General features: G+C 40.6%; 2 protein-coding genes across 3 annotated transcripts; one reads left to right on the plus strand and one right to left on the minus strand.

Moving 5' to 3' along the window:
• Positions 1–1,989: 1,989 nt before the first annotated feature.
• On the minus strand, positions 1,990–2,647 carry LOC120416219 (putative ATP synthase subunit f, mitochondrial). Its single transcript, XM_039577918.2, has one exon. It carries the CDS (start codon positions 2,554–2,556, stop codon positions 2,233–2,235), a length of 324 nt encoding a protein of 107 aa, XP_039433852.1. The 5' UTR covers positions 2,557–2,647; the 3' UTR covers positions 1,990–2,232.
• A 6,795-nt stretch (positions 2,648–9,442) lies between these two features.
• Positions 9,443–25,974, plus strand: LOC120416217 (protein piccolo-like). Of its 2 annotated transcripts, XM_039577914.2 has the most exons (4): positions 9,443–9,971; positions 10,860–11,248; positions 11,344–14,338; positions 14,399–25,974. In XM_039577914.2, exons 2-4 carry the CDS (start codon positions 11,246–11,248, stop codon positions 23,284–23,286), a joined length of 11,886 nt encoding a protein of 3,961 aa, XP_039433848.1. In that variant the 5' UTR covers positions 9,443–9,971; positions 10,860–11,245; the 3' UTR covers positions 23,287–25,974. The 2 variants fall into 2 exon arrangements, with proteins under 2 accessions (XP_039433848.1, XP_052565141.1); XM_052709181.1 differs by lacking the exon at positions 9,443–9,971 and having other exon boundaries at positions 10,503–11,248.
• Positions 25,975–26,978: the final 1,004 nt, after the last annotated feature.

Genomic DNA, 26,978 nt, shown 5'->3' on the forward strand with positions numbered 1-26,978 from the left:
GTCTACTTTTCCATACCGATAAAAGTACGCACAAAAAATAGTAGATTTTTTCAACATTGTTTTTTGAGTGCCGAAAAGTGTTATTTTTTAATCACTGTTTTAAATTCATGTGGTATTATGTGTTTTCCTGGTATTTTATTTAACACATTTGTTTTTTTACTCTCATTAAATTTACCTCTCTGTAGCCAAATAAAGGAAATCATCGGCTTCCGTCAAGAACTTCAAAATAGAGTCCTAAAAGCCCTATGTATTTTTTTATGTACCGTCACCAGTGGAAACGCTTCCGCCTCGTAAGCGGTAGAACGGGGTTCAAATTCCGGCTCGGACCAACACAACTGGTGATCTTTTCCCTTCTGGAATAGATTGCTTAGTAAAGGGAAGGTAGTGTACCGTAACAAGCTGGACCTTATCACGACACCTTAGGGAGGCGACCTATGGAATGTTAACATTATCCTTATCATATGTTAAATATCAACCCTCTACTGCCCATTTTTTTTTTCGAATATTTTTATTTTCACGTGTTCAGAAGGCCATTTTAAGCAACTTTTGTTCTACGAAAAACTTTACCTCTCTTGTTTTATCTTTTTCTTGTTTCATTTTTAGTATTTTAATTTGCATTTATCTTGTTAAGTTTAGCCTATTCTATCACCTCCTATCATTACATTTTGCCTATCTAATTTCTTCATGTTTTTACAGTCACTTTTTCAATTTTTGCTTGTTTTTCACATTTTTTGCTATAAAATGGCACCATTATCATTTACATTGTAAAAAAACGTAGAGGCATAGTTTGGGACACTACAAAAATTACTGCATACTTCTTTTTACTTAAAATATAGGAAATGATAGTAAAAAAACACTGCCAAAGTTGTCCCCCTGAAAAAATACATTTTTAAAAACATTGACAAAGTCACAATAAAATAAGTTAAACATTCAACCCATAAACTTTCTAAAATTTTAAGAGTTCTTCTTTCCAATGCTTTTTAAAGATCAAAAATTGGTTGAAAAATTGATTTTGGCGATTTTTTAAATCGAAGTCCGTCTAAAGGCAGGGATGGGTTGTAGAGGGTTAAGTTGCGAATGAAACAGCCACTGAATCGGCTTTGTGAATGCCGGCCCCGATACTCTTCAAGGGTGTTCCTCTCAAGAACTGGGAAGGATTTACTTTACTTTTGATATTTTTGATTAGTTTCGGATAGAACATATACACAGTTCAACAAAAATAGTGCATCGCTCTCCATTTTTCAAGCTTTTAAATTGTCAAGACAACACTTTTTTCGATGGATCAACTATGGTCCCCTTGAATATTGATATCACCAATTCAGGTATAATTTTGGGTGAGGTTTTTAGACTATTAAGGGTGATGGCCAACCAGTTAGCAAGCACTTTTCGTCTCAATATTCTTCAATGGTGTTCCCCTCAGGAACTGAGGAAGAGTTTCTTTTTTTTACATGAGAAAACTTACCGATGGAACGTTTCATAAAAATCCGCCAACATTGTGAGCTTACCAATGCGGCTTAGATATTGAAAAAAATCTATGTACTTGACTTGACGGTGGCTAGAAAAATATGATGGAACAAAATCGCCGATCAAGTCCTAGGTACCTACCTACCTAAAACTTGCTGCATTTACTTCGGAGGCGCATCTTAGGTCATAAAATAACTGGTTTCTATTAGCGTTTGATCAAACTTTTATCGGTTATTTTAGATGTAGCCCTACGCCAAAATAAAATGAGAAGGTCAATTATGAAATATTTCATATCGTTTTTATAAATTTCGTAAATAATTCGTGACATAAATACAAACCTAATAGAATCGCAAAAAATACATTACTGAGACAAAATGCTCATCAGACAGTATAGATTTAGACAGTATAGACAGTTTTGACTAATATTTTAGAAATTAGAAAGCCTTTTTAACTGTTTGCACACAAATTAGAAATGGATTTATTCACGGCACTCCCGTTCACTCTCACTGACAGAAAAACGAAATGTTTCATATTTTCGACATTTTTTTTATTATTTTCTCGAATTACATAATTCTTTACTCGAATTAAATTACCAGAATTCCACCTCACGATATCCTTCCGGCAATCTATGCCTACACGTTTCTCCCATTCCTAGCAGGCCGGTTTCCGTTGGCCAGATCTAGCGGCACAAAACATTCTCCCACACTCGATTCTTACATAATGACAGTTCTGCTTCCGGCCCGCTTCCAGCTCCAGAAAAACCACCGTTTAGTGGTACTTGTAGTTCCTGTGGTGCTTCAGCTTGCCGTAGTTGATGGTGTAGAAGAAGACCATGCCACCGACGATGACCTGGAAGAACGGGGCAATGCCCATCCGCTTCGGCTGCCAGTACTTGTGTTGCCATCTCCAGAAGGAACGGCTCACGGCACCGACGGCGGCCCGCGGGTTCTTGTCGCGGCGGCCAAACCAAGCGCCCAACTCACCCAGCTTCACCTGGCCGAACGGGGTGTCCGGCTTGCCGTAGAAGCGGGCCGGATCGTACGGTCCGTGCACCTTCGGGTTGTACTCCGCCGGATAGTCTCCGAAAGCCATTTTTCACTTCGAGTCGAGTCCGCAGCAGCAAATGGTGTGCGTGTTGCTCTGGCACTTTTCGTGGTTAGACTGCGAGCGAGCAAAGTGAGCGGTGAGAAACGTGAAGTGAGTGGATGAGATGGCGATGCGTGAAAGGTGAGGTAAACGATCGATCCTGAGCGGGTGAGCAATGAGAAAGGACATCACACATGGGGAAATATTTCAACCTCACTTTATGGCTATGAAATCGCTTATAAAAGCGGTTCCGGGGGAACAGTAATAAGTTATTCACTCAATTTAATTGTTGGTATATATGAGCTTAACATCCAGAGTTTGTTTTTTAAAAGGTCCAATAAACAATACTCGAAACTAAGTGTCCGAAGGCTTGATTGTTGAGGAAATTGCAAACCTCTTTTTACACCTAAGCTTCCATTCACCCCGGGATTCGAACTGACGACCTTTGGATTGTTAGTCCAAACTGCCTACCAGTGACTCCACCGAGGCGGGACGCAGGGAGACGACTCCTACACCTGAGGGCTTTTGTTAATTTGATTTGGTTAACCGCGGTGGATTTTCTTGAAATAATTCGAACTGTCAAAAATCCACCAAAGCATCTACCGGTGGATACTTTTCTACCACAGATTTTTGTGCGATCAATGTGGTAGATGCTTTGGTGGATTTTTGACAGTTCGAATTGTTTCAAGAAAATCCACCGCGGTTAACCAAATCAAATTAACAAAAGCCCTCTGGATTGAGCTAACGACCTCACCCTCTAGGTTAGACCGGGGCCAACTAGTGCATCCATCCCGGGAATTCCCGGGACAAAAATCCCGGGATTTTCCCACAACCGGGAATTCCCGAATCCCGGGAATTTTCATAATTTGTCCCGGGAATTCCCGAAATTGAAAAAAATATTCAAATTTTGGTCTGGAAATTCAGATTTGGTTGTAGAAATAGATGAACAGTTGAATACATAGTAATCAACCCGAATTTTAAAGCATTAAAATTTGTATTCGGCATATATCAGCTTTAATTTGGCTTATCAGGGAAAATAGTTTAAATTTTAGTTCACAGATCCACAAAATGCCTGGCGCTTTGAATATTTTCTATTTATTTATATGTTTTTTAAAAGACTGGGTATTATATTTATATTAAGGATTTTAAATTTGAAAAAAGTAATCTTTAATTGTTTTTCATCAAACACCGGAATCAAAACAGTTAGTACACCGATTTCCAAATTTATTGCTCTGAAATCCTGCCTGTAGTCCTGATTTTCCTCAGTTGGTGCAAGTAACTTAATGATAATTAGTAAAATATGTTTTATATAAAATAAGAAATTCAAAACTTATCTGGTATCATTTTATTTCGAAAGATTTTTTTTTAGAAATCTTTTTACAAAGGCCGACTCGGTCCTAACCAGGTCCAAGTACCGAAAAGAACCTAATAAAAATAATTTTAAAAAAGTTTTTTTTTGAAACATGAAAGAAAATAGCTTATAGGACCTTTTTCAAATAAAAGTCTGGTTTTGTTGTCGCTTCTCGTTTTTGTAGACATTTTTGATGAAATTTTTCAAGCTTTTCTAGTTATGGCATTTAAAAAATATATATACAAATTGAAAATGAAATTTGTAGTTTTTTCAAATCCTGAAAAAAACATTTTTAATTTCTTTTAACTTATTTAAAAACTGTCGTCCTTGTTTAGATTGAAGTGTAGATTTTCACCAATTATTATTATTAAATTTATAATTTTAAGCTTGAAAAAATATAAAATATTATTAAAACATAGATTTTAAGACTGCTTTAAAAATTTCCCGGGATCCCGGGAATTCCCGGGATTTCAAAAATATTTTTCCCGTTTCCCGGGAAATTCAAAACCCGGGAAAATTGGACGCCCTAGGGCCAACATTTACTTCCCCGTCCAACGGAAGGCGTGATCAGACAAATTTCGTCTCGAAAAATTTCGAATGATCATGTAAAATGGCCCTTTGACCAATCTGTACAGTGATTTGTAATTTTCAAAAATTAAGGTTTAGTTCAAGTGTAGTTTGGTTGAGCGTTTTAGTAGAATGCTAATTTGACTAAAGTGAAAAAACTGTAAAGATATCAAAAATATAGGCATTCCATTCAAAAATTAATTCAAAAATTAGAACGCACCATTTTTAAAGGACTGAGCCTTAAAATTATCTTGCTCCTATAAACCACCTAGGTATTTGAAGTTATGAAATTTGTTGACAAATCTGACAATTCTTACAAAAATACTGTATTTCCTGATTGAATTTTTGGCATAAACATTGCAATAAAAAGTAAAAAAAAAAGTAAATCTTTCCCTGTTCCTGAGGGGAACACCCTTGAAGAGTATCGGGGCCGGCATTTACAAAGCGGATTCAGTGGCAGTTTCATTCTCAACTTAATGTTAACATGTTAAGGTTAATGTTAACATTCCATAGGTTGCCTCCCTAAGGTGTCGTGATAAGGTCCAGTTTGTGACGATACACTACCTTCCCTTTACTAAGCAATCGATTCCAGAAGGGAAAAGATCACCAGTTGTGTTGGTCCGAGCCGGGATTTGAACCCCGATCTACCGCTTACGAGGCGGAAGCGTTACCACTGGGCTACGTGGCTCGGTCAATATTGCAATAAAAAGCTTACGAATAATATGTTTTGCTATTTTTTTTTACTTTGCTGATTAATGAAATTGGAAGCTTTTTGGAACAAAAATGCGGCAAAAATTTATTATTCGCTAACTATTATTTTAACGACGAAAAAAAAAACAAAAAAATACATGGAAATAAAAAAAACCCCGGTAGTTATATTTGTTTTGCTATTATGGATTGAAATAAATTAATTTATTTTTTCTCAAATAAGCAATTTTTACATTTGGATGGCAAGCTCGTGTGAGCTACAAATTTGGCCCGGCATTCAAAAACTTTGAGCACCCCTGATATCCCAAGTAACATTTTTTTCCAGGAGTTCTACAAGAGCTCTTCAAGATAGCTACAGCATAGCAGTTTGGACCGCGGTAGGATAAAATTCTCTTCAAAACTTCTTCAGGAGTTTGGAAGAGTGCTTGAAGAGAGTTTTATCCTACCTCGATCCAAACTGCTATGCTGTAGCTATCTTGAAGAGCTCTTGTAGAACTCCTGGAAAAAATGTTACTTGGGATAGGACCTACTTAAAAAAAAAAACTATAGACATAATCAACGTCATCGTGTTCAACTCTAGAGTTTTTTTTTTTAAAAAAAAGGTCCTATAAGCTATTGTGTTTGATATGTTTAAAGAACCTATTAGAAAAAAAAACAGAACTGCCTAAAAATTAAATTTGGAACAAAAATACTTGAGTTAAAACATTTTTTTCACAACTCACGATCGTAATTCGTCGATAGTAAATTTTTGTGTTCGTGCGCAGGGTGAGGGAGGCACGAGTCCCAGCGTCTGGGATCGACGGAATAACGCGCACGCACAAAGAAAAGAATAATTTAATATCTAACAAATTAAAATGTGTATTTAACTACTGACGACCATACAGAGAATGAAACATAAACAATGACAGTATATGACGTTGGACAGATGACTTTTCTCCATCTACGCGCTCACAGCATCACAAGTCAACAGCCTGGCAGTTGATTGTGAGCCCTGCGCACGTGAAGCATAAAAGTGCATTAGGGTAGCTTCACGCATTATCGCTGTCTGCAACATAAATATATTGAGATCACTCGATGGTAATTTCTAGATCAACCAACGACAAATAAAGGCTAGTATGCAGATCGGAAGGAAAGGGGTCAAGAGACAGCTTTACGAATAGCAGAACAAAGGATTTCTTGGGGCTTTTCTTCACCCTCTCTGGCTTGCTTTCGCAGCCACTGCTGTCCATTTGAAATTTTTCTTGACCGGTTCCTTCCGAAGTGCGTCTTCTGCAAAGTTGTAGGTATTCTTGATGACTATTAAGAAAAAAATAGGTACACGGAGAAATTGCCGAATTTTTTATTAACTTTTTTTCACAAAAACTCAAATTCCCAAAATACGTATTTTTTGATTTTCGAGATTTTTTATATGTTTTAGAGGACAAAAAACCCCATTTTTTGAGCCATAGATAAATATGGTCAAAAAATCTGCCGCCAAGTTATGAATTTTTGAAAAAAATGTGATTTTGGAAAAAAAAATCGAAAGTTTATACAACACGAAATTAGACCTAATCTTTTTATGTTAAATTTGATTTGCAATCGAAAAGTACTTTACAGTTTTTTTGATAAAGGACTCCGTATTCAAGATATAGTGACCCAAAGTTTGATTTAAGCGAAATATTTGCAGTTTTTTGATTTTTAAAAATATTGACCAAGAGTGACCTTTTCTAAAAATATCTACCATGACTGACCTTTTCTAAAAATATCTATTTTTTTGGGTGGCTATATCTTGAAAACGGAGCAGTTTATCAAAAATCTGTACTTTTCGATTGCAAATTAAATTTAACATAAAAAAAAGTCAAATTTTGTTTTGTATGAAATTTCGATTTTTTTCCAAAAATTACTGCCTTTTCAAAAATTCATAACACGGCGGCAGTTTTTTTGACCATACTTCTCTATGGCTCAAAAATGGGGTTTTTTGTCCTCTAAAACTTATCAACATTTGGGAATTTGAGTAATTGTAAAAAAATGTTAATAAAGAATTCGGCAATTTTTTTTCCGTGTACCTTTTTTTCTCAATAGTCCTCAACAATACCTACAACTTTGCCGAAGACGCCAAATTGATCAGAAAATTCAAAAAAAATGGTCGATATCGGCCGATTTCAAAGAGAATTGCTCATAAAATAGATTTTATTTTGAAAAAATCATCGAAAACTCTATATTTAATTAAAAAAAACCTGACCTTTTTGAAAAAAAAATTATGGGAATGGATTCAGCAGACAAAAATACATAAAAAATGATCAATTAGACTGACGAGACATTGACATTTAGTCATCTCTAAGTCATACTTTAGCACTAAATAAATTTTAGTGTCGCTGTCCGCTTTGTAAGCGGATGATTCTGGGTTCGATTCCCATCTGCTGCAACCTTCCATCGGATGAGGAAGTAAAATGTCGGTCCCGGCCTTGGTTGTTAGGCCGTTAAGTCATTCCAGGTGTAGGAGTCGTCTCCATGCCATAAGTACAAACAACACACCTAACCAAGCCTACTCCGGTGGAATCGCTGGCGGCGGTTGGACTCACAATCCAAAGGTCGTCAGTTCAAACACTGGGGTGGAAGGTTCCTTGGAGTAGAAAGAGGTTTGGGTGCTCTCCCCATTCAAGCCTTCGGACTCCTAGGTTCGAGCAGAAACTTGCAATAGAGACCTCAAAAGACCCGGGGGTCGTTAATGTGGATGGTTTGATTTTTGAAATTTTATTTTGAAAAAATCATCGAAAATTCAATTTTTACTCAAAAACCTGACCTTTTTGAAAAAATCTAATGATGGGAATGGATTCAGCAGACAAACATACATTAAAAATGATCAATAAGACTGACGAGACATCGACATTTAGTTATCTCTAAGTCATACTTTAGCATAAAATAGATTTTATTTTGAAAAAATCGTCGAAAATTCAATTTTTACTAAAAAAGCTGACCTTTTTGAAAAAACCAATGATGGAAATGGATTCAGCAGACAAAAATACATTAAAAATGATCAATTAGACTGACGAGACATCGACATTTAGTTATCTCTAAGTCATACTTTAGCATAAAATAGATTTTATTTTGAAAAAATCATCGAAAAATTAAATTTTACTTAAAAAGCTGACCTTTTTGAAAAAAATCTAATGATAGGAATGGATTCAACAGACAAAATTACATGAAATATGATCAATTAGAATACCGAGACATACTTATTTAACGTTCTGCAAAGCATTTTTGATTTTTATTATTGATATCCCCGCATAATTTGACTTGCGTGCAAGTTGGAAAAACTTGAATGAGAACCAACTGAAAGTATAAATTTAAAATGGCTATAAATATGCGTAGAAACAATCAAATTTTAAAAACCAGGGGTGTTTCAGAAAGGGGAAAACGTGAACTATAAGATACATGTATTAGTTCAGTTGTTTATTCAATAGTTCTTTTGTAAAATAGTCGACAAAGTAGCTAATTTTAGCCTAAACTAACATTTCAAACGGGTGTATCTCAAAATTGGGACCATTTGGAGCAATTCTGGACCCGGATTCGAATTCAGCAGGCAAAATTCTACTAGGAACACATATACTCGTCTCAGAGACAAGAAACATTAGATTTTTTGTTGAACTATGTAATTTCTCAACAGTAAGTCGTATTTTGTAGATAGTATTCTTACTATCGAGAAATCTCGATCGTGAGTCCTGATCGTATGCAATAATCTCCACTATAACATTGAAGTCTTGAGTATTCTAATACTTTGTAAAATTCTCCAAAATAAAAAATCTGTCCCAGCAAAATTGATAAGCGACATATTTTTCATACAGGGCCGTACTTTTTATTTTAAAATTTTTATTCCGGGATCCGAATAGCTCGAAATTTCAATGTTATTTATGGGTCATTTTATGTGGAATACTCAACAAAAGAGAAAAACTGGAATCAATGAATTCTGACCAAACTAAAATTTGACGAAGCTGTAGATTCGATAATTGTGAAAATAATACTGTTGTAGGTCTTTATTGTAATTTATATCCATGTAAGGAAGACATTAAAAACCTTTAGGTATTGATTAGGTTTTTTTTTAAATCAAAAATACCGGGTCCTTACAGAAACACAAATTCTAAAACAAATCTGTTCAAATGGTCTTCATGAAAAAAATATCACCCTTACGCAAGCGAACCTTTCCATGAAAGATTTCACCCACCCATCATCAGTTAGCTGTCATTTTTCATCATTCAACAACCATCATTCGTCGGAAGAAACTCGAGTTGTGTTTTTTCTCGCGACCAATCCTCAAAGTGTTTTAAACCGATTTTAACAACAAACTTTTGCATGTAACTGCTTACCGGATTAGCGAAACAGTGCCGCAATTAGTCCTGCGCCGAAATCTAACCGAAGAGTGTCCAAATGGCCACGGCCTGTGCCTGCAGATTGGTTCCTTGGATCCGTTGGCCACCTTGTGAATGTAGCACTTTCTCGGATTGAAATATGCACTAAATCAATCAATGTGCAACATAAACAACAGCAAACGGTGAAAACCGATTGATTTTGAGTGAAACAGCAGTGTCAATTTTCCGACTAGCCACCCCTTTCCGGATGGGGGTGCGCCCTGGGACGGAATCATCCCCTTGTGCTGACTGTCAACAAAGTGCAAGTGCATCGTTTGAGGGGGACGGGGTGGTGAAAGGCCGAGAGTGAAAGAGAAGGGGAGGGTTCAATTATTTTGAAACAGCAGCGGCACGCGGTGTCCCCATAGGGAAACTTTTTGTGAAGAAATATTTCGCTGGTTTATAAAACGGTGAGGCAGGGCATTACAGGTACCTGATATTTACGTCGGAAGCGCGCGTTCTGATTGGGATATTAAAAGTGAGAAAAATATAATTTGCCAGTTCCACCGTTGAAGGCCTTTTAACGAAGCTGCGGAACCAGCAAGCTTAGTGCAAGAGCGCACAGAGACATCGATATAGAGGAAAAATATTTTCGATAAACCGGTTGTCCGGACTGCAAAAGAACAAAATGAGTTTTGGCTTAGTTAGGTTACTACATTTTTTGTTTTTCGATTGGTGCAACAAAAATACATAGATCGGAACGCGCTGTTTGTTTACAAACCTATAACGTCCTTGTCCACTATTTGTTTACAATTTTGATGGGCGATATAGAGTTATCTACGTGCGCATGTATTGCGTGTACGTATACGAAAAAGATTGAGGTTAAATTTTGTACCCGCCAGCAAAACAAATGGGGTGCTAGTGTGCGTGAGCTCGGGCTTAGATAACTCTATTGTTTCGACGATAACGCGTGGCAAATATTCTTCTAAGGCGACCGTTCGCCTTTGAAAACAGTTCGGCACCACTGCAATACGAGAGCCCGTCAGTTTTGTATTTTGACATGTCAGGCAGACCAACAATTTTGTGCAACATACACGACCTTTCGATGTGTGCGTAATGGATCCCAACCCGAAAGCGAGAGGTGCTTTGCTTTAAAGACATACCTAAACGCTGGGAGTGAGAGAGAAAATGGATAATCTTTTTTTTGTTGAATGTTGGAAACGCACACGCATACAGGCTCACAAAAAGCAAGATGGCCACCGTTGTTCGTTCTTCCTCGTCGTCGTCCGTCGTAACAAAAATCTGAATTTAGTGCAAAAACCAGATAAATTTCAGTGTTTTTTCAACGCAATTTTCAGGAAGAAGTGCAGTGAAAGTGCCGTAGCTAGAAGATAGTACCGGAAGGTTGATCAATCGGACAAATTTCGTACTTGAAAGTGTGAAAAATTGGATCGTTTTTTTGTGAGAAGAAGTTGCACCAGCACGAAAGGAAAAGTGAAACTCAGCGCAGTGTCTTCCTGCTGGTATCGATTTGTGTTTGTTTTAATTTTTCCTAATCCGGGGGTTTGGCTTCCGAAAATTGGGTTTATTCGGCTTGAGCTGAATCAAGAAAGGAAACTGTATCGCAAGCGGAACATAGCCGCAACCACCGGAAGAAATGAGCTGAGCCTGCCCCGTGGTTGTCCACTTCGCCACCCCACAGTGCGACGACAGCGGAGCCACTTGAAGTAGTGCGCACGGGAAAATGGTAGGTTTTTTTCTTTTGTTTTTGTCGCGATCGATTTTCCGTATGGCTGCTGATTTGATTTTCTATACACCTTCTTTTTCCTTTGCGAATCGCAGACCAAGTTGGTACAACAACCATCATCGAGTGCCACGGATCAACCCGTTCCGGAAGTGTCTTCACGATGTGACGATCAATGCCAGCAGTCGCCACAGGCTAGCTCTACGCCTGCGAAGGTAGCGTCTGGCACTACCGCCACATCAACGACGCCAACCGCAAAAAAGCAGCAACAGTCTCAGCTTAGTCGGAGGACTTCAACCCGTTTGACCTCAATACGAAATGATAGCCTATCGTCGTCCACTTCCTCGTCATCGCTGTCTTCGGCAGGAGATCTGGAAACGACGTCCGAAACAAAAGCAACACCAACTGAGGATGTCTTCAAAGTGCCATCGATCACTTCTGGGAGTGCCGGAGCTGTGGATGAAAGCCATGAATCTGGAATCGTGTGTCGATTGCCTCTTGATCGGCTTCAGGCGATTTTGGGTGCACTGAACATACTTAAAAATCCACCGGATAATGAACCGTGTAACAGTTCCAGCCCAAGTCCTACCTACAAGTTGCTTTGCCTGTACTGCGATCGAACATTCACAAGCCAAACACTCATGCTGAAACACATTGATCGAGTGCACCGAATATCCAAGGATCGACGCAGCAGCAGTAGGGTCTTACCTACCGCAAATGACGGAGCGTTTCCCAGCTGTGGCTACTGTACCAAGAGCAAAGTATTGAATCCGGCTTCGGAGGACTTGTCACAACTCTTCAAACATCTCGTTCACCAGCATGCGGATCGGTACTATGCTTGTGAACTGTGTGCCGTTCGGTTTCCCAGCGATGAGTCAAGGGATGCCCACATCGAGGCGCTTCATCAACCCGCAAGCAATACGGAAACGAGGACTAGGCCCAAATCAAAGGCAGCACTCAAAAGCTTTAATGTCAAAGCAAAAAAGTGTGAAATAGTCACTACACCCCTCACCATTCAGGTTGATTTCGACACAGAAGCGATGAAGAATCTCACCATAGAAAATCTTGATGCAGTGGATTCGTTGTCTGCCGCACTCGGAATGGCTGGAACGTCGACCGGAGCAAGTACTACCCGGTTACGAAGTTCTGGCCGAACATCTGCACGATCCTCAACCCTAGCTGGTGCCGGTAAATCGAAGGTGCTTCGAAAGTCGGACAAAATGATGATGCGATCCACCGAACCAATGCTCTCAAGACTCGGAATTGCTCAGCACCGAACCCCACGACAGTGTCGTAAAGCGTTAAACGCGAAAAATCGACGGAAAGCTGTCGCTGAAAGTGCTAGCGCGTCGTCATCTATATCGGCGAGTTCTTCTCAACCGGACAATCACTACAACAAAATAACAAAACTGAAAACGATTCGCTCGACACTCAACAACCCCAGCGGCAGCTCAGAAAGTGACTTTGTTGTCACACGTGGAAAAAATGATATCGTGAGCACATTCGACGAAGATTTCTACGGCAATGTGAATCTTAATGTTCGTCAAAATTTGAGCTGTCATTTGGATGGTAAATTAGAAGCTTCAACTCCAAACGCACCATCACCGATGAGTCCTGTGACGGCTGTTCCAGCGATTAGATCCACAGTTGTTAAAAGTCCTCTTCACTCGGAAAGCAAAATACACGAAGCCACTAGTCTGCCAGCAATGACCGTATTCCCTACATTGCTCACAGTTGAGCAGTATGGAACGGACCTCATAACCATGACTAAGATTAAAAAGCCGATCACAAAGAATTCTTGGAAGTGGAAGTGGGACTTTGTGAAGAAGTACAAGTACGTAAACGAGAATGGCAAAATAGTGAAGAAAATTAAGCAACCTACGCTCGGTTTACGAGATCTTTCTAAACTTGACATGTGGACTCAGTTAACGATGCGAACCAAGCACGAGTTAATGCGCAATAACAAGGAACTGCATCAGCCTGGGAGCAGCGTTTCGGAAATCGGAGTGTCACTTCGTAAAGAACAACGCAAACAAGTTGATGAACTCAACAAAATCCTCGACACTCGTCTGATACCGCAGATCAATCTGGAACAAAATGATCAAAGTATCATTAAGTTGGAAAGAGAGCCTGTCGATGACTGCGATGTATTGGATCAAGAATCTGAAACCCAGAACGAGTCCCAAGAATTGGACGAATCATTTACGAGGAGCCTTAATTTGATAAGAATCCCGGGCAACAATCAGCTACAGCGAGTCGTTCTTAGTGGAGAGTGGGCACGACCACGTTGCTACATCTGTTACTGTTGTGGTGACAGATTCCATTCACTCAAGCAAATGGAAGAGCATAAAACCTTCCGCCATCCATACGTTTACTCAACATACTACGAGATCGTTGGTCGTGAACTAATCGAGAAGCAGTTGTTTAAGCACTTTTTTATCCCGCTGTCAGCGCTGACCATGCATCGCATTCACTATGCACGACTTTCAACGTATCCTAGTTTGGACCGAAGGACGCCTCCAGCCCGGCAACCGTCTCTCGAGACATCCGCTACCATCACAGAGATAAAGAGTGAAGACTCTTCCTCGAACGAAGCTACCTCGTTTTCCACAACAACCTCTTCCTCCTTGCTCTCGATTTCGGGTAACACTGCCACCAGTAGCGGCTCGTGCTCATCTTCCCGATCTGCTCTAGATATTTTGCAATCCGCCGGCAACGACTACACCACCTCATTCACAAGCTTTCCTTCCGAGCCAGGGCCGGTGCAGTGCTCCAAGTGTCAAAAAGAATGCGTTAACACGCTTGTCCTATACGCTCACGTCCTCAATTGCTCCAACGACTACATCTGGATGCAAGCTAAGAAGCGGATGAAAAACCGCCGAGCAAATCGAAAACGGAAAAGAACCAACCGAACAAGCCAAGCTGCCCGTAAAGCTCAAGCCATTGCAGCCCAGAATGCCGTCGAGAAGTCAGAAACTGCGAGTAATCATTCTGGGGCTGAACTTGACGCGGTTAGTACCAGCGGAAGCAGCAGTGTATCATCAGATGCAAAGAAAAAGTCCAGGTCTCCTCCACGACCAAGAGATAGTGATAGTAAGTTATGATACATTCATTAAACGTTGACTTTTTACTAACATTGTTCTACATTTTTAGGTGACATTGTCAAGCGCATCACGGCAAACTTGCCGCCGAAGCGAGTGTCAAGGCAAATCATTCAGACCACAAAGCAAATTCGGAAACGTCCTCAAATGAACATAGTCAAGGGCAAAAAGCAAGTGGTTTCGACGTTGGCGCCATCTAAAGCAGGTGTATCACGGGGTGTGACTGCGGTTGGTGTCACGAAGTTACGCAGTGGCAAGGCGGCATCTATGTCGGGCTCGAGCAAAAAATCACTGACTAAAGTTGCAACCAAAAAACCAACTGAAAAGATGGAACCAAAAGAGGAAGGCGAGATACCTCCGGAAGCAACGGAATCGAATCGAGAGAAGGAAGACGATACCAAAGAGGGCGAAGAATCTGTGAAAATGGAGGAAACTGAAGCAAAATTAGCACCGCCAGTGATCAAGAGGAAAGTGTTATCACGGGAACGAACGAAACTATCGGTTAGAACGAAAAATTTCGTAACACGACGTAATGCTGTTCATTGGAAGGGTAAAACAAAGGGCTTGCCCTTCCGAAAGGGACTAGTACCGAACAGTCGAACATTGCGAAGTCGTGCTGAAAAGATTGTACCTTCCAAAAGACTGTCCAAACATGTGTCACCAGCAAAAGAAGTAATACCGGAAGAGGTTAAAAGTGCGAGCCCAACAACGGTGATTAAAAAGAATCCATCCAAAAGAAAAGGTAGTAAAAGTCCTTCGGAGCTGGAAGATAATCCCAATACTACATCAGAAGACAAACAAACCGAACAAGTGGAGAAAACGGATTCCAATGAAACAATTGGAAACACAACTGCTGAAGTTAGTGATGTGGCAGTGGAGGACACAAGTACTAATGAAGAAGCAACTACTGTAACACCAACTGTGGTTGAAGAAGTGCCTAAAGAGAATGTAAAAAATCACACAATCGAGAGTAGCTTATGCAGTGCTGCTGAAGAAAATGCACAACCAGAGGTTAGTGCAACGCCTACACAAGACACCGAAGTGGCGAAAAATGATCCAGAACCAACTTTAAGAATGAAGGAAGTTGATTTGGAAACTCCGAATCAACCCATACCGCAAGATACGAACGACCCCGTTACTCCAGTTAAATCTCCCAAGCAGGGCTCCCAACCTCCATCCGAACCGACGACACCTTCATTTTCTGCCAGCCAGCAAGCGAATAAGCGAAAGCCTAAAAAGCTAAACGATTGTATCGCAATGCTAACAGGAAAGCTGTCCGAAAGGCTCGGTGTGGATTTTTTCAATCAAGTTACATCTAAAAACTCTGCACCAAAATCATCGCCAGTGAAGGCAATTGAAACTCGATCATCCAAACAGGCAATGCTGCCAGCCCCAAGCTTGATACCAGTACCACCATCTGTTGCAGTTCCGTTGCATGTTACGCCGCCTCAGCTGGCACCGTTGCCGTTGGTCATGAACACTCGCCAATCACCTCTACCACCAAAACAGCCACAAATGCTGTCACCAATTGCACCAATAGTAACACCAATGGAGGAAATCTCTGACGAACCACTTAATCTATCGAAGAACAGCCCAATTGGTAGAAGTATTCCAGCTCGCACAAGAGACTTCTACAGTCAACAAAAACCAGCAAATTTGATGTCACCACCACCACCTCAATCGCCAACAGCGTTGCATTCTCCGCAGCAAATGCCAACTTCACACTATCATCAGCAATCCCAACATGTTCAACAGCAGCACCCCGGTCCATCGACACAAACACGGAACCTTCCTTCGATAAAGTTGCCCCCCGGTTTGATAATCGAAAGAGTCGAGTACAAATCCCGTCCCACAATTTCCAAGGAGGCACCATCGGTTACCATTGTTGCTCGAAGGCAGCCAGGACCTCCACCATCGATGGAAGGTCGATCAACAGTGCTGATGCAGCACGGAGGCAACGAGCCGTTACCATCACCACCACATTCTAACAGGAAACACTCAAATCCACAACAATTGATACAGCACCAGCAACATCACAACCAACACAACCAGCAGCAGCAGCAGCAACAACAGTATGGTGATCCAAGAAAAAGTTCAACGCAAATCAAGTCACCACAGTTGCCGTCTCCAAAATCTGCGCCACAACCAAATTACCCAACACCGTCGATCGCTTCGACACTTCGACAAGAGCGTCCTTTGGAAAATCGTATTTCAGTTACGATCACAGAGGCAAAGGGAGATCGACAAAGTTCGAGCACTAAACAGCCTCCAGTTACACTCAACATTCCCGAACGACCGCTAGTGCTGGATCGGACGGCATCGAACATCAATCCATCGCCACTCATAATTCCTTCGGTTCCGATTCCGACAAACGTTCCTTCTCAAACAACATCACCAACCAAGAAAAATCGTCGCAAGAGCATGTACGTTGCGCCTGTTTCGGTTCCAGAACCACCATCGCCTGCACCTGCTCCGCCAGTACCACCGGTTCTATCGCAAGCATTTCTGTCGGGATTACCACCACTGCCGTTCCTTTCACACAGTTTGCTTGCAGCACCTCCGCTGGGACTAGACTTGCAGCGGTTGGCCGCAGTTGGGTTACCTCCACACTTGAAGCCTCCTGTCATTCCTCCATTAACAATTCCTACACCACCGACATCGTCGGCAGCAGCAGCCGCTTTTCTGGAAAAGATTCTGCTGCCAAACAGAGACGTCATCGTGAAGCACGTAGAAACTTCCACAGCTTCGAAAATGCCTACATCACCAACATCACTTACGATACCAAAACCTGTGAGTGAAAACGTAGTTCTGCAAGATCAAGTTCAAACCGTTCCATCTGCACCGGCTCCAACTGATTTGAAAACTTCCATGCCGAGCCAATTGCCGCAACAGCCAGAGAAAAAGGGCCGATCTCGGGCTAAAAGTAGTAAGGCAAAAACACAAACTACAGAAATTCGCTCTAAAACACCGCCAAAGTCACAAGAAGAGGTTCCAGTTGAAAAAATCCAGGACAGTGTACAAAAACCGACAACTCCCGTTGTGGAGGAACAAGCCGTACCAATTGTAACATCTGTTCCAGAAAAACCTAAGGAAGTTGAAGAACCTGTCAGTAGAGACAGTTTGTTACCAACAGAAGCGCCAGTTTCATGTATTGTGGAAAACCCAAACGCTGTGCGACCAGAAGATCCTCCAATTGTAGAAAACTTGGAGGAGGAAAAAACTAAAACGGACGAAAGTTCAAAAGGATCGGAACAACCAGCCACTGGCAACAGTGGCAAGACGGTGCGTAAACGCAGGAAAAATGAGCTTGCGTCAATTTTATCGGATCAGTTGTTGGAAAGTTTCAAAGAAGTTGATAAATCAGCTCTGCAGGACCTCAAAATGATGCACGACATGTCCTGTGAGAAACCAGATATTAAGTTTTCTTTGGAACAAATACCCCAGCTAGCGAAGCGCAAAGTTAATCCACGTAATCCGGATTTGTTGATGCCCGTATCACGCCATTCGCCAGTTGGTGGCTTGGCAGCTAAAAAGACTTCAGCCAAGAAGGCAGCAAAAGAAACTTTAGCTACTGATCAAGGGGAAGACAAAGACAAAACTGAAGAGTCATCTCAAGCTTCAAGTTTAAAGTCTACAGAAAATCTTAAAATCAACGAGTCGAGTGACAACTTACAAGTCACAGAAAACGTTGATAATATGGCAGAATCTCGTGCAAACAAGGAAAAAGACCAGCAGGAACCAACACCAGACACTGCATCACAAAGTGTCACAGAAGCTGAAGTTATGAAGCAAAATGCAACGAAAAAGAGTGTAAAGAAGCCCACTCATGACGAAGAGGACGTTGCATCAAAAACATCTGAAAACTCAGTTACCACAACACCGTTTAAGCCAAATCGACGAACTCGTAAGTTATCTATTGATATCGAACGAGTAGCAAGCCTTGAAAGGAAGAATCGTCAAAAAGCACAATATTCGAAGGAACTTGAAAGTTTGGATATAGCTCAGAAATCTGAACCATTGTTGGACAAGAAAAGTAAAGGTAAAGCAAACAAAAAAAGTGAACCAACGACAGAGGAAAAATCGGATCACACAGACAAAGCGCAAGAGGTTGCCTCAGAATCTAATATTGCACAAGCGTCTACAGTTGAACTTATCCCAGAAGCACAAGCTATAAAGCGTTCTAACAACAAATCAAGATCAAAAACTCCATTCCCATTCCCTAAGGAAAAGAATGCCAAGAAAAGTGACCTAGATCGACTCAAAGACGAGTTAAATATTGAAACACCATCGAAGAAGCCAATTCCTAGCAAGTCTTTAACGACTCCCACAAGAGAAGAATCGAGCCGGACGCCTTCGCCTGAAAAGAAACCATCTAAACGAAAAGTTGTTAGTGTGGAAAAGGATGACTCGTCCAAAGATGACGATCGATTGACTCCTGTGAAGAAATCAAAAGAAGCAAATGCTTTGAAGAGGGAAACTTCAGTTTCGCCAGCTAAAAGGTCCAAAACACCTGTTTCCTTCAAACAACGAACACCTTCGCCGGCAACAACTCCGAGAAAATCAAAAACACCAACACCGCCAAAGCGTATCATGGCCCGAAGGTCATCCGTGTTTGTGGACAAAAATTTGTCGCAATATTTGGAGCAAAAAGATGACGAACAAGAACTAGCTTCACATCGGACCTTCAAAGACGACTTGATTCTGACATCACGACGAGGAACTCGAAGCCAAGGTAGTGCGGATATGAGTTTGATTAATTTCTTCGCTGAAGCTGCGATGAAACCAAGGGATCCAAGGAGGAAATCTGCGGCAGCAGTCGCAGCAGCAGCAGCGGCAGCTAAACGAGCCGAAGAGGACAGGAAAGCAGCTGAGGAGGAAAGAAAGCGAAGAGAAGAAGAGAAAGTTAAGGAGCAAGAGTTTGTGTCCAAACAAGTGGTCGATTCTACCAAGTCAGCGTCCGTTCCTCGTCGCATCAGTACTCGACGGAACTCAGTGTACATTACTCCATCAACCGAAAAGGAAGAGGTGAAAGCTCCAGAAGAGAATCTTGTGGAAATAGTGAAAGCAACTAAACGACAGTATCGACGTAGAGCATCTGTGTATCAGCCAACATCCTTTTTGGACGAAGAAGAAAAGCAGCAGGATATAGAGATGACCTCAAAAGCAACGCGTTCGAAAACTCCTGGTCCTGGTGGTGTATGGGACAACGATATACGATCAGTAGGACGAAGGCGTAATCAAAGTTCCGTATTCAATGGTACTCCAGAACCAACTATTGAATCGCTGTTGGAGCCGCTTTCATCGCCATCTTCGGGAACCAAGAGGAGAACTAAAAACAGCCAGTTAGCAGAAAACTTATCTAAACTGTTCAACATCGAAGAGGAGATTCAGCTGATTGACAGAAGCAAACGTAAGCCACGCAAGACAAATACACCGATTGTGTTTGATGCAGCTATAAGCAGTTCGACTCCAATAAAAGACGCTAAAGAGGTTACGGAGTTGTCGATTAAAGAAACGAATAAAATTGACGTACTAGTAAAGGTTGTTGAAACCGAGGTAGCTAAGGTAGCCAGCGCTGCACCAAAACCGAGAGAATCCCTGTCATTCTCGAACGACGATGAAGATGAAACACCAAAACTAAACAAGTTGGTCGAAGATATTATCAACAAGTCAGAATCTGAGTCAGACTCTGATGATGATAACATGTCTTTGGCTTATTTTGTGCGTCGCGAAGAAAGCTTTCTCAAACCAAACAGACAGCAATCTCAAGATTCATTGGAAGGAATTGGAGAAGATGAAAGCAACAGTGCGATGGACGACGATGTTAGTGTAACAACGGAACTAACTTCATTCGGTGGAAGTATTAAGAAGCGGAAACGACGGAAGTCAATATGTGTGATAAAATCCCGTCGACCTAAACCGCCCGTAGATGAAAATAAGCCAATAGTGACATACAACTGTGATTTGTGTAAGAAAGTTTTCAAGAAACAGGATGCATTTAATAAGCATCGGATGACTCTTTCTCACATTGCCAAGCTCTCGGAGCAGGAATATCTGGAAGCACAAAGAAAGGAGCAGCAAGCGACGGAAGCTGCTTCGTTGTCATCTAAGCCAGACTCCACTACGTTTCAATCGACATCTACGGCACATCCTTCAGCATCATCTCCGCCGAAAGATTTGGAAAAGGATAGCGCAATGAAGGCTCTCAGCCAGGAAGAAAAACTGTTCTACGAGTGCTGTTCAATGCTGAAAGAGTCCAACGCGGACAATGAAAATTTAAACCTGACGGTGTCACTAAAATCGGACGAAATGACACCCGGTTTAGTGAGTGACGAAATCCCACCACCGAAAGTGAGCGTAACATACCCGAATCCATTCGCCTCGCTGCCACAAGATAAGGCCAACGACAACTGCTTCAACATGGGCGATAGTTTCCCGTCATTCCAAGACGTAAGTGAGAGTGAAAACTACATTCAAACTATAAACCAACGATACGCCGACAAACACCTATCGGATCCGTTTGCAAAGCTCACGGCAGCGGAGATCGCTCAGCGGACGGAGAACGACGGAAATCTGTCACCGCAAAATTCAACCAAATCTACCAGCTCACAGGCGTCCGTTTTTTCGCAAAAGACAATCAAAACTAAAGGTGCACTGAAAGGTTACGACAATTTCAAAGTGTCGATACCAATGACTGGATTACACTTGGCGAAGGAATCGAAGCTAGATACTCTTGCAGATGTTGCCCTTTGTGGCGATATTCCGAAGGAGTTTGAATTGAAGGATAGTGGCGAGGAGAACGAGGGTACCCTACCTGACAATGCATCACAAGCGACACAACCTGAGCAACCAACATCTAAGGAAGACAGCTCAAGAAATGGACTTCAAAGTACAAGGCAGAGTACCTCCAAAAAAGACACTCAAGGTAATAAGCTTGGGTTCCGTGCCAAGAAAAAGGGCAGTGTTACGCCAACTAAAGCAGTCAGTACAGCTACAGCAAAGCGAAAAAGTCAGCGCAAAGCATTGGCGAGTGTTGTTCGTTCCACTGCTAAAAATAAGCAAGACCCGGACGATGTGTATGCCTTCCAAGACTCACCACCGGCTGATAATACTACGCTAACATCGTATACATCGAACAAGAAATCAACTACCAACTCGACGCCAGCGACAACCAAAGGCAGCGCAGAACAAACGGCGGATCAAGGTGAAGAGAGCCAAGTATCGAGTTTGAGTTTCTCTGATCGTGATGACTTTGTGTATGGCACCAACACTCTGAGCGAGGAGGATGAGGACGATAAAAGTAGCAGCTACAGCAGTACTCAGACAACTCCGAAGAAGCCCATCAAAGCAGACGTCCAGAAGAAAAGCCTAATTATGGGTCGAATTTTCAAGAAAAGCAAGGAAAAGCCGAAGGAAGAAATAAACACGAAAAATGTCACAGCCGACGTTAAGGAAAAACCTAAAACTTCTGCAAAAGATTTCAACAAATTGTTCGATACATTGAAAAAATCAGAGTCAGATGAAACCACCGATAAAGACAACACTGAACAGGACACTAGCACCGAAAACGTCGATCAAAAACATCTCGAAGAAGACGAAAAAGGTGACCGGAATCTTCGAAGGAGAAGTACTCAGAAGAAATTGACTGAAACGTGGGACTCGGATGAGTTCGAGGATTTCAACTTGAAAGATGTTGTCAATTTGATAGATAAGAAAGATGGGAAAACACCTGGCAAAAAGCTATCAAAGGATAAAAATACGGAGGAGAAAGAAGTTGGTAAACCGGAACAAAAAGCGGGTGATGATCCTTCGAGCAACAGCAGCGAAACGTCTCAGTCGTCCGCAAAATCCAAGTTGGCAGCTGAGAAGAAAGCTGCTGTCACCGACGAAACGATTCGTCAAGTAATGGAAAGTGTGATCATGGAAGTCTCGATGAACAAAAACAATCGTGTACGAGAGGTCAAGAAGCGTGGTAAGGGACGCCCGTCTAAAGCCTCCAAAGAAGCTTCAAAGGAAGAAGAAAACACTCCGGAAATCATTGATGGTAGCAGCAAACCTGACAGTGCTGAGGAAATAACTCCCGAGGAACACGTGCTGGAGTCCAGCGTAGAGATTTCGTCGAAGACTATTACGACAAAGTTCAAGCAAAAGCTTAACTCAGCTCAAGCAAACAAACAAAAGCAACCAGCACAAAAGCTTGAAAAGCAGGAAGAAGATACCAAGAAAACGGTCAACAATAACAACCAGAAAGCAAAAGACACACCGAAAGCAAAAGAACAGCGAAAAGATACACCGGAAGTAAACAAGAGCACTACCAACAGTGCTAAGCTGAAACAACGAAAAGGTCCACCGAAGAAGATGAAAAACGTAGCGTACGATCCGGACAGTGACTTTGAGGATAACATCAAGTGTAAGAAGGTGAAGAAGAAGCTGCTGGAAAGTGACATTGAGGCCAATCTTAAGATTGAGCAACTGAATGCCGCGCTCAGTGATAGCATCTTGATGCCAGCTCCACGGCGCAAGCGGAACGCAGCGGAAACGCTATACTTTTGGTCTTCATCCAGCGAAGAAGATGACATGGAGGAGGACTTTGTGGAAGTGACCAACAAAAAGGGAAAGAAGAAAAAGGGAGCCGCGAAGCAGAAACCAGCCGTCGGCCAGAGTAAAGCTCAGCAGAAACAACAGCAGCAGCAGCAGAATCAACAACAGCAGCAGCAACAACAACAAGAGCAACCACAGAAGCAAGCGGCAGCGGGCGCGACGGCGACGACGACGACGACGGAAGCTGGCGATGACACCAGCAGTAGCAGCGAGCACATGCAGCAACACGGCTGGATCGTTGGGGATTCCCACAAAAAGCTGGTAACGTTGCTGGCTCATGCAAAGGGTAAGCAGGAAAACCGAACGGTCAAAGCCACTGGCAACCGAAGGAAGACGTAAGTAGACGAAGGAGGAAGCGACATGAAGTGATGGTGGTTGCAATGAAGAGGTTTTAAACGAATTAGTGGCAAGAAGAAACAAACAAATAACATTAAAACTAACGGTTTGACCAAAAGTTTGAAAATCCCCCAAGACTGTGCACGGACAAACGGTCTATAGAGAAATTTCGTTCAAATCGAGCATGTATATGATTTTGTGATAAATGGATATATGATAAAAAGTGGTAAATAAATAAATAACAGTAGAAATCATCAAACTATCAATGAGAATCCCTTATCTGTTGTAAAGCTTTCCAAATGTGAAATCGAACGATTAAAAGTGCTCGTAAGTGTAACGCATGCATGAAAAGGATCGTAAGCACACTTTTTGTTTAGTTGATGATGAATGGAGTGGAGTAATTGTAAAAATGAACAGTTACAAAAAACATCCTAACTTGATTAATTTCGGCGTGTTTCGCCGATAATCTCTGGATGTGTGTGGTGAAAACAGAAATTTGTGTATGTAAGCTGTAAGATTCAGAGACGTCGACACCTTGTATGGAGAATACTAAATCGTACTGATAGTGAACAATAGATTATCTAGAAAAAATGTGGTGTACGGAGGACGCAATTTGAATTGTTTAAAGTTTTATCAATCCTTATCTGACGATAAACGAACAAGGAAGGAAACAGCTGATTTCTAACGGAACATCAAGTAAAACTAAATAATCTAGTTCATGTATAGATCCATAAGAAATAGCTAAAACTATGAACATAGCCTCTGAATATACGCGTAAAGGCAATTTTATTATGTTTTTTCTGAACTACGTTCAAACTACGTTTACAATCGAACGACTGTGCAAAATTAGTTTAATTAGATAAGGCAAAGAGAGAGAGCTTTTTATTTTTCCAATATTTTTTTTTCGAATTGAAGAAACAGTCATCTTAGCGTTTAGTTTTTTTTTCTTGCTTTATGGTTGCCGGGAACTGACTATTTAGATTGTAGAAGAGCGAATCCCGTCCCGAAATATTTCACGTTTCTTGCGTTTATTTAAGTTACCCGAACTAAAAATACCAATTTAAACCAGACAACATCCGTCACCATTCAATTCATAGTGAAACGTACGAATAAATCTCATCACAACCTCAATCGACACTAAAGGAACGTTAATTTCACTACTTAATGTATAATCGAAAAAAAGAAAGAAAAATCACGTTTTACTGTAGAATAATATTCGTACAATAACGTATTCGCCGTATTAATTTCTATTAACCGCCGTTAAGTTCGTATCGTGGTGCTTTTGTTCCTTTTTGTATGTGAGAGAAGAAAGACACAAATACACCTGCATTTAGTATTGCGTTCAAATGATTCAAATTGATTCTCTTCTTTCGACAAACTGAAACTTTCTTGTGAAAATAGCTTCCAACGATAACAACAAAAGAAAAACAAAATACAATACAACCCAGTCACTGTATAATCTAGTAATAAACATCGTGGTAAATATCAGTAATTTTCCAATAGAAGCGCACGTGTTCGTAGAGAACACAACCCCAGACTATTGTAAATAAACTAATTTGGCAAACTGAATAATAACGGAAAACAGAGGAAGGATCAGCCGCGACAAAAGTATCGAAATTTTAAGATCTCATTTTAGAATGCAACATAACGACAACAACAAACAAACAAAACAAAAAATCAAGAACAAAATTTATTTTTAAACAAACAAATCAAACTCTGAAGAAACGCAGAAACAAGAATCATTTATTTTTCATATTGAGAATTTGAACGATGCCCGGAAGGAAAATCCAATCACGAAACTGTGGAACTTTCGGCAAAGAGCAGAAGAGTGGTGCAACAAGGCTAAACCGGGAACCGCGGGAGAGCAACAAAATTGCCATGAATTGTTTAGAAACAAAGCAAAATTAGCACCCTCCCCTGCTCCTACCCTGTTTTTGGCCTGCCGGAAGTAGGAGGGGGGTTGTGTGCGATCGCGTGTACAGCTCTGGTTACGAGTTATCGTGTAGCGAAATTAAGTCACATTGTATGTAAAAATACAAATAAAAAACGGTAAAAGTGGGAATGGATTGTTGAATATTGCATACATTTAGCAACTATTGGGATAGAACACGGTAAAGCAGCAACAACAAAATACTGATAATTATTATAAATTTTACTGCCATATTTGAAGTAATGAATTATTTGTGCGAGTGAATGCCGTTGTACGAAAAGGAAAAGAGAAAAAGTAAAAAAAGAACAAAAAATGTGTCATATTTTGGAGAAGGTAAACAGTAAAAACAAACACAAAAACACACACACAAACGGATCCAAATATGGTACACAAACACACACTCGAGCAAGAGCAAACAATAGCGCGCGGAATGCCCGAGGAATAAACACAACACAATCTTAAATGTAGTTTTAATTGGTTTTATAATTTTTACTCTTTTTGTTTTCTAGCACTAAACGGTATCGTTGTATCACAGAAAGCAAGTAAAAAAACACAAAATAACAAAAAAAAACCAGCAGCAAATACACTCACACTCACGTAAAACACTAATCACTCGTGCAAAGGCGTATCTATGTTAGTAAGGCTAATTACGCGGAATGGGGCGACTCAAGCTGTGTATTTGTAACATAAAAAAAGAGAAACAATGCAACGTGGAATACAAGCGCGAACGGAAGCAGCATAATACTTGATAAAAAAAAGAAAGAAGAGAAAAAAAAACAGAAAAAGCAACAAACATTGAAGTAAAAAAAACCTATGTTGAAAAATACTGGAGAAATGCTTACAAAACAAGCAACACCCAATAGAATTATACCGAGTATATAAAAAAGTATATAACATGAATTAAATTTATTATTATTTTTAAAATGATATGAAATAGGTGAAATATAAAGCATAAAATAATTAAACTTTTCTGGTTTTTACAAGTCTAGTTTTGGTCTGATGACATTTGTCCAAAAAGTCTAACTTTAAGTTTGACGAATCTGCCTGATAGACAACAATTCGATTTTAAATGTTAAAATGAAACATTTGAAACAAGCTTGGAAACAAGTGAAAGAACGGGAAATTACACTAATGTTTTGTTTTTTAACTTTGACAATCAGAAGAATGGTTGCCTAGTTAAATATCTTCTTTTTAAAAATAAAGTCTGATTATATGACGCTGAGAAAACCCCTAATTTTGCAAGGCTGTTTCTCACTAAAGAAGGCTTTAGACTATGGCAAACAAACAAACTCGCACTTTTTTGTGTTTGACAGTTTTGCCATACTTGCAAACTTATTTGTGGGCAAACTCGATTTAATGCTAATTTCAACGCACCTTTTTTATAACAGCGAAAGACATTTGTGGAATTGAGAAAAACCATGGTTTGATCCAATGCAAAATTTTGTAGATTATATTCAACAAAATATTTTATATTATGAATATATGAACCAATCCTCGTACAGGCTGATTCTACAAAACATTCTTCTGCGTGAATGTGTTTTCAAGTTCTAATCTAATCTAATCAAACCCTAGCGCAGCTTATCTTTCGAAGGGATACTGAAGATGGCCTTAGGTTAGATTACGCCTAGTACTAGTCATTTATTAACATTTGTAGTGCGCCATTGCACCTGAATGCATTGAAACATCACAGACGTTAAAGCGGCCATACCTACTCTGCGTGAAGTCGTATCGCCGAGACATGATTCGTTGAAGTGGGTTGAGTTTG

Source organism: Culex pipiens, chromosome 2 (assembly GCF_016801865.2).
Source record: "Culex pipiens pallens isolate TS chromosome 2, TS_CPP_V2, whole genome shotgun sequence".
Classification (NCBI taxonomy): Eukaryota; Metazoa; Arthropoda; class Insecta; order Diptera; family Culicidae; genus Culex; species Culex pipiens.

What these genes read in the sequence shown, in the direction of transcription:
- LOC120416219 (XM_039577918.2), bottom strand. Translation starts at nt 2,556, where the DNA reads ATGGCTTTCGGAGACTATCCGGCGGAGTACAACCCGAAGGTGCACGGA.
- LOC120416217 (XM_039577914.2), top strand. An exon ending in ACGACCAAGAGATAGTGATA is followed by an intron (nt 14,339 to 14,398) that starts GTAAGTTATGAT and finishes CTACATTTTTAG; the next exon opens with GTGACATTGTCAAGCGCATC.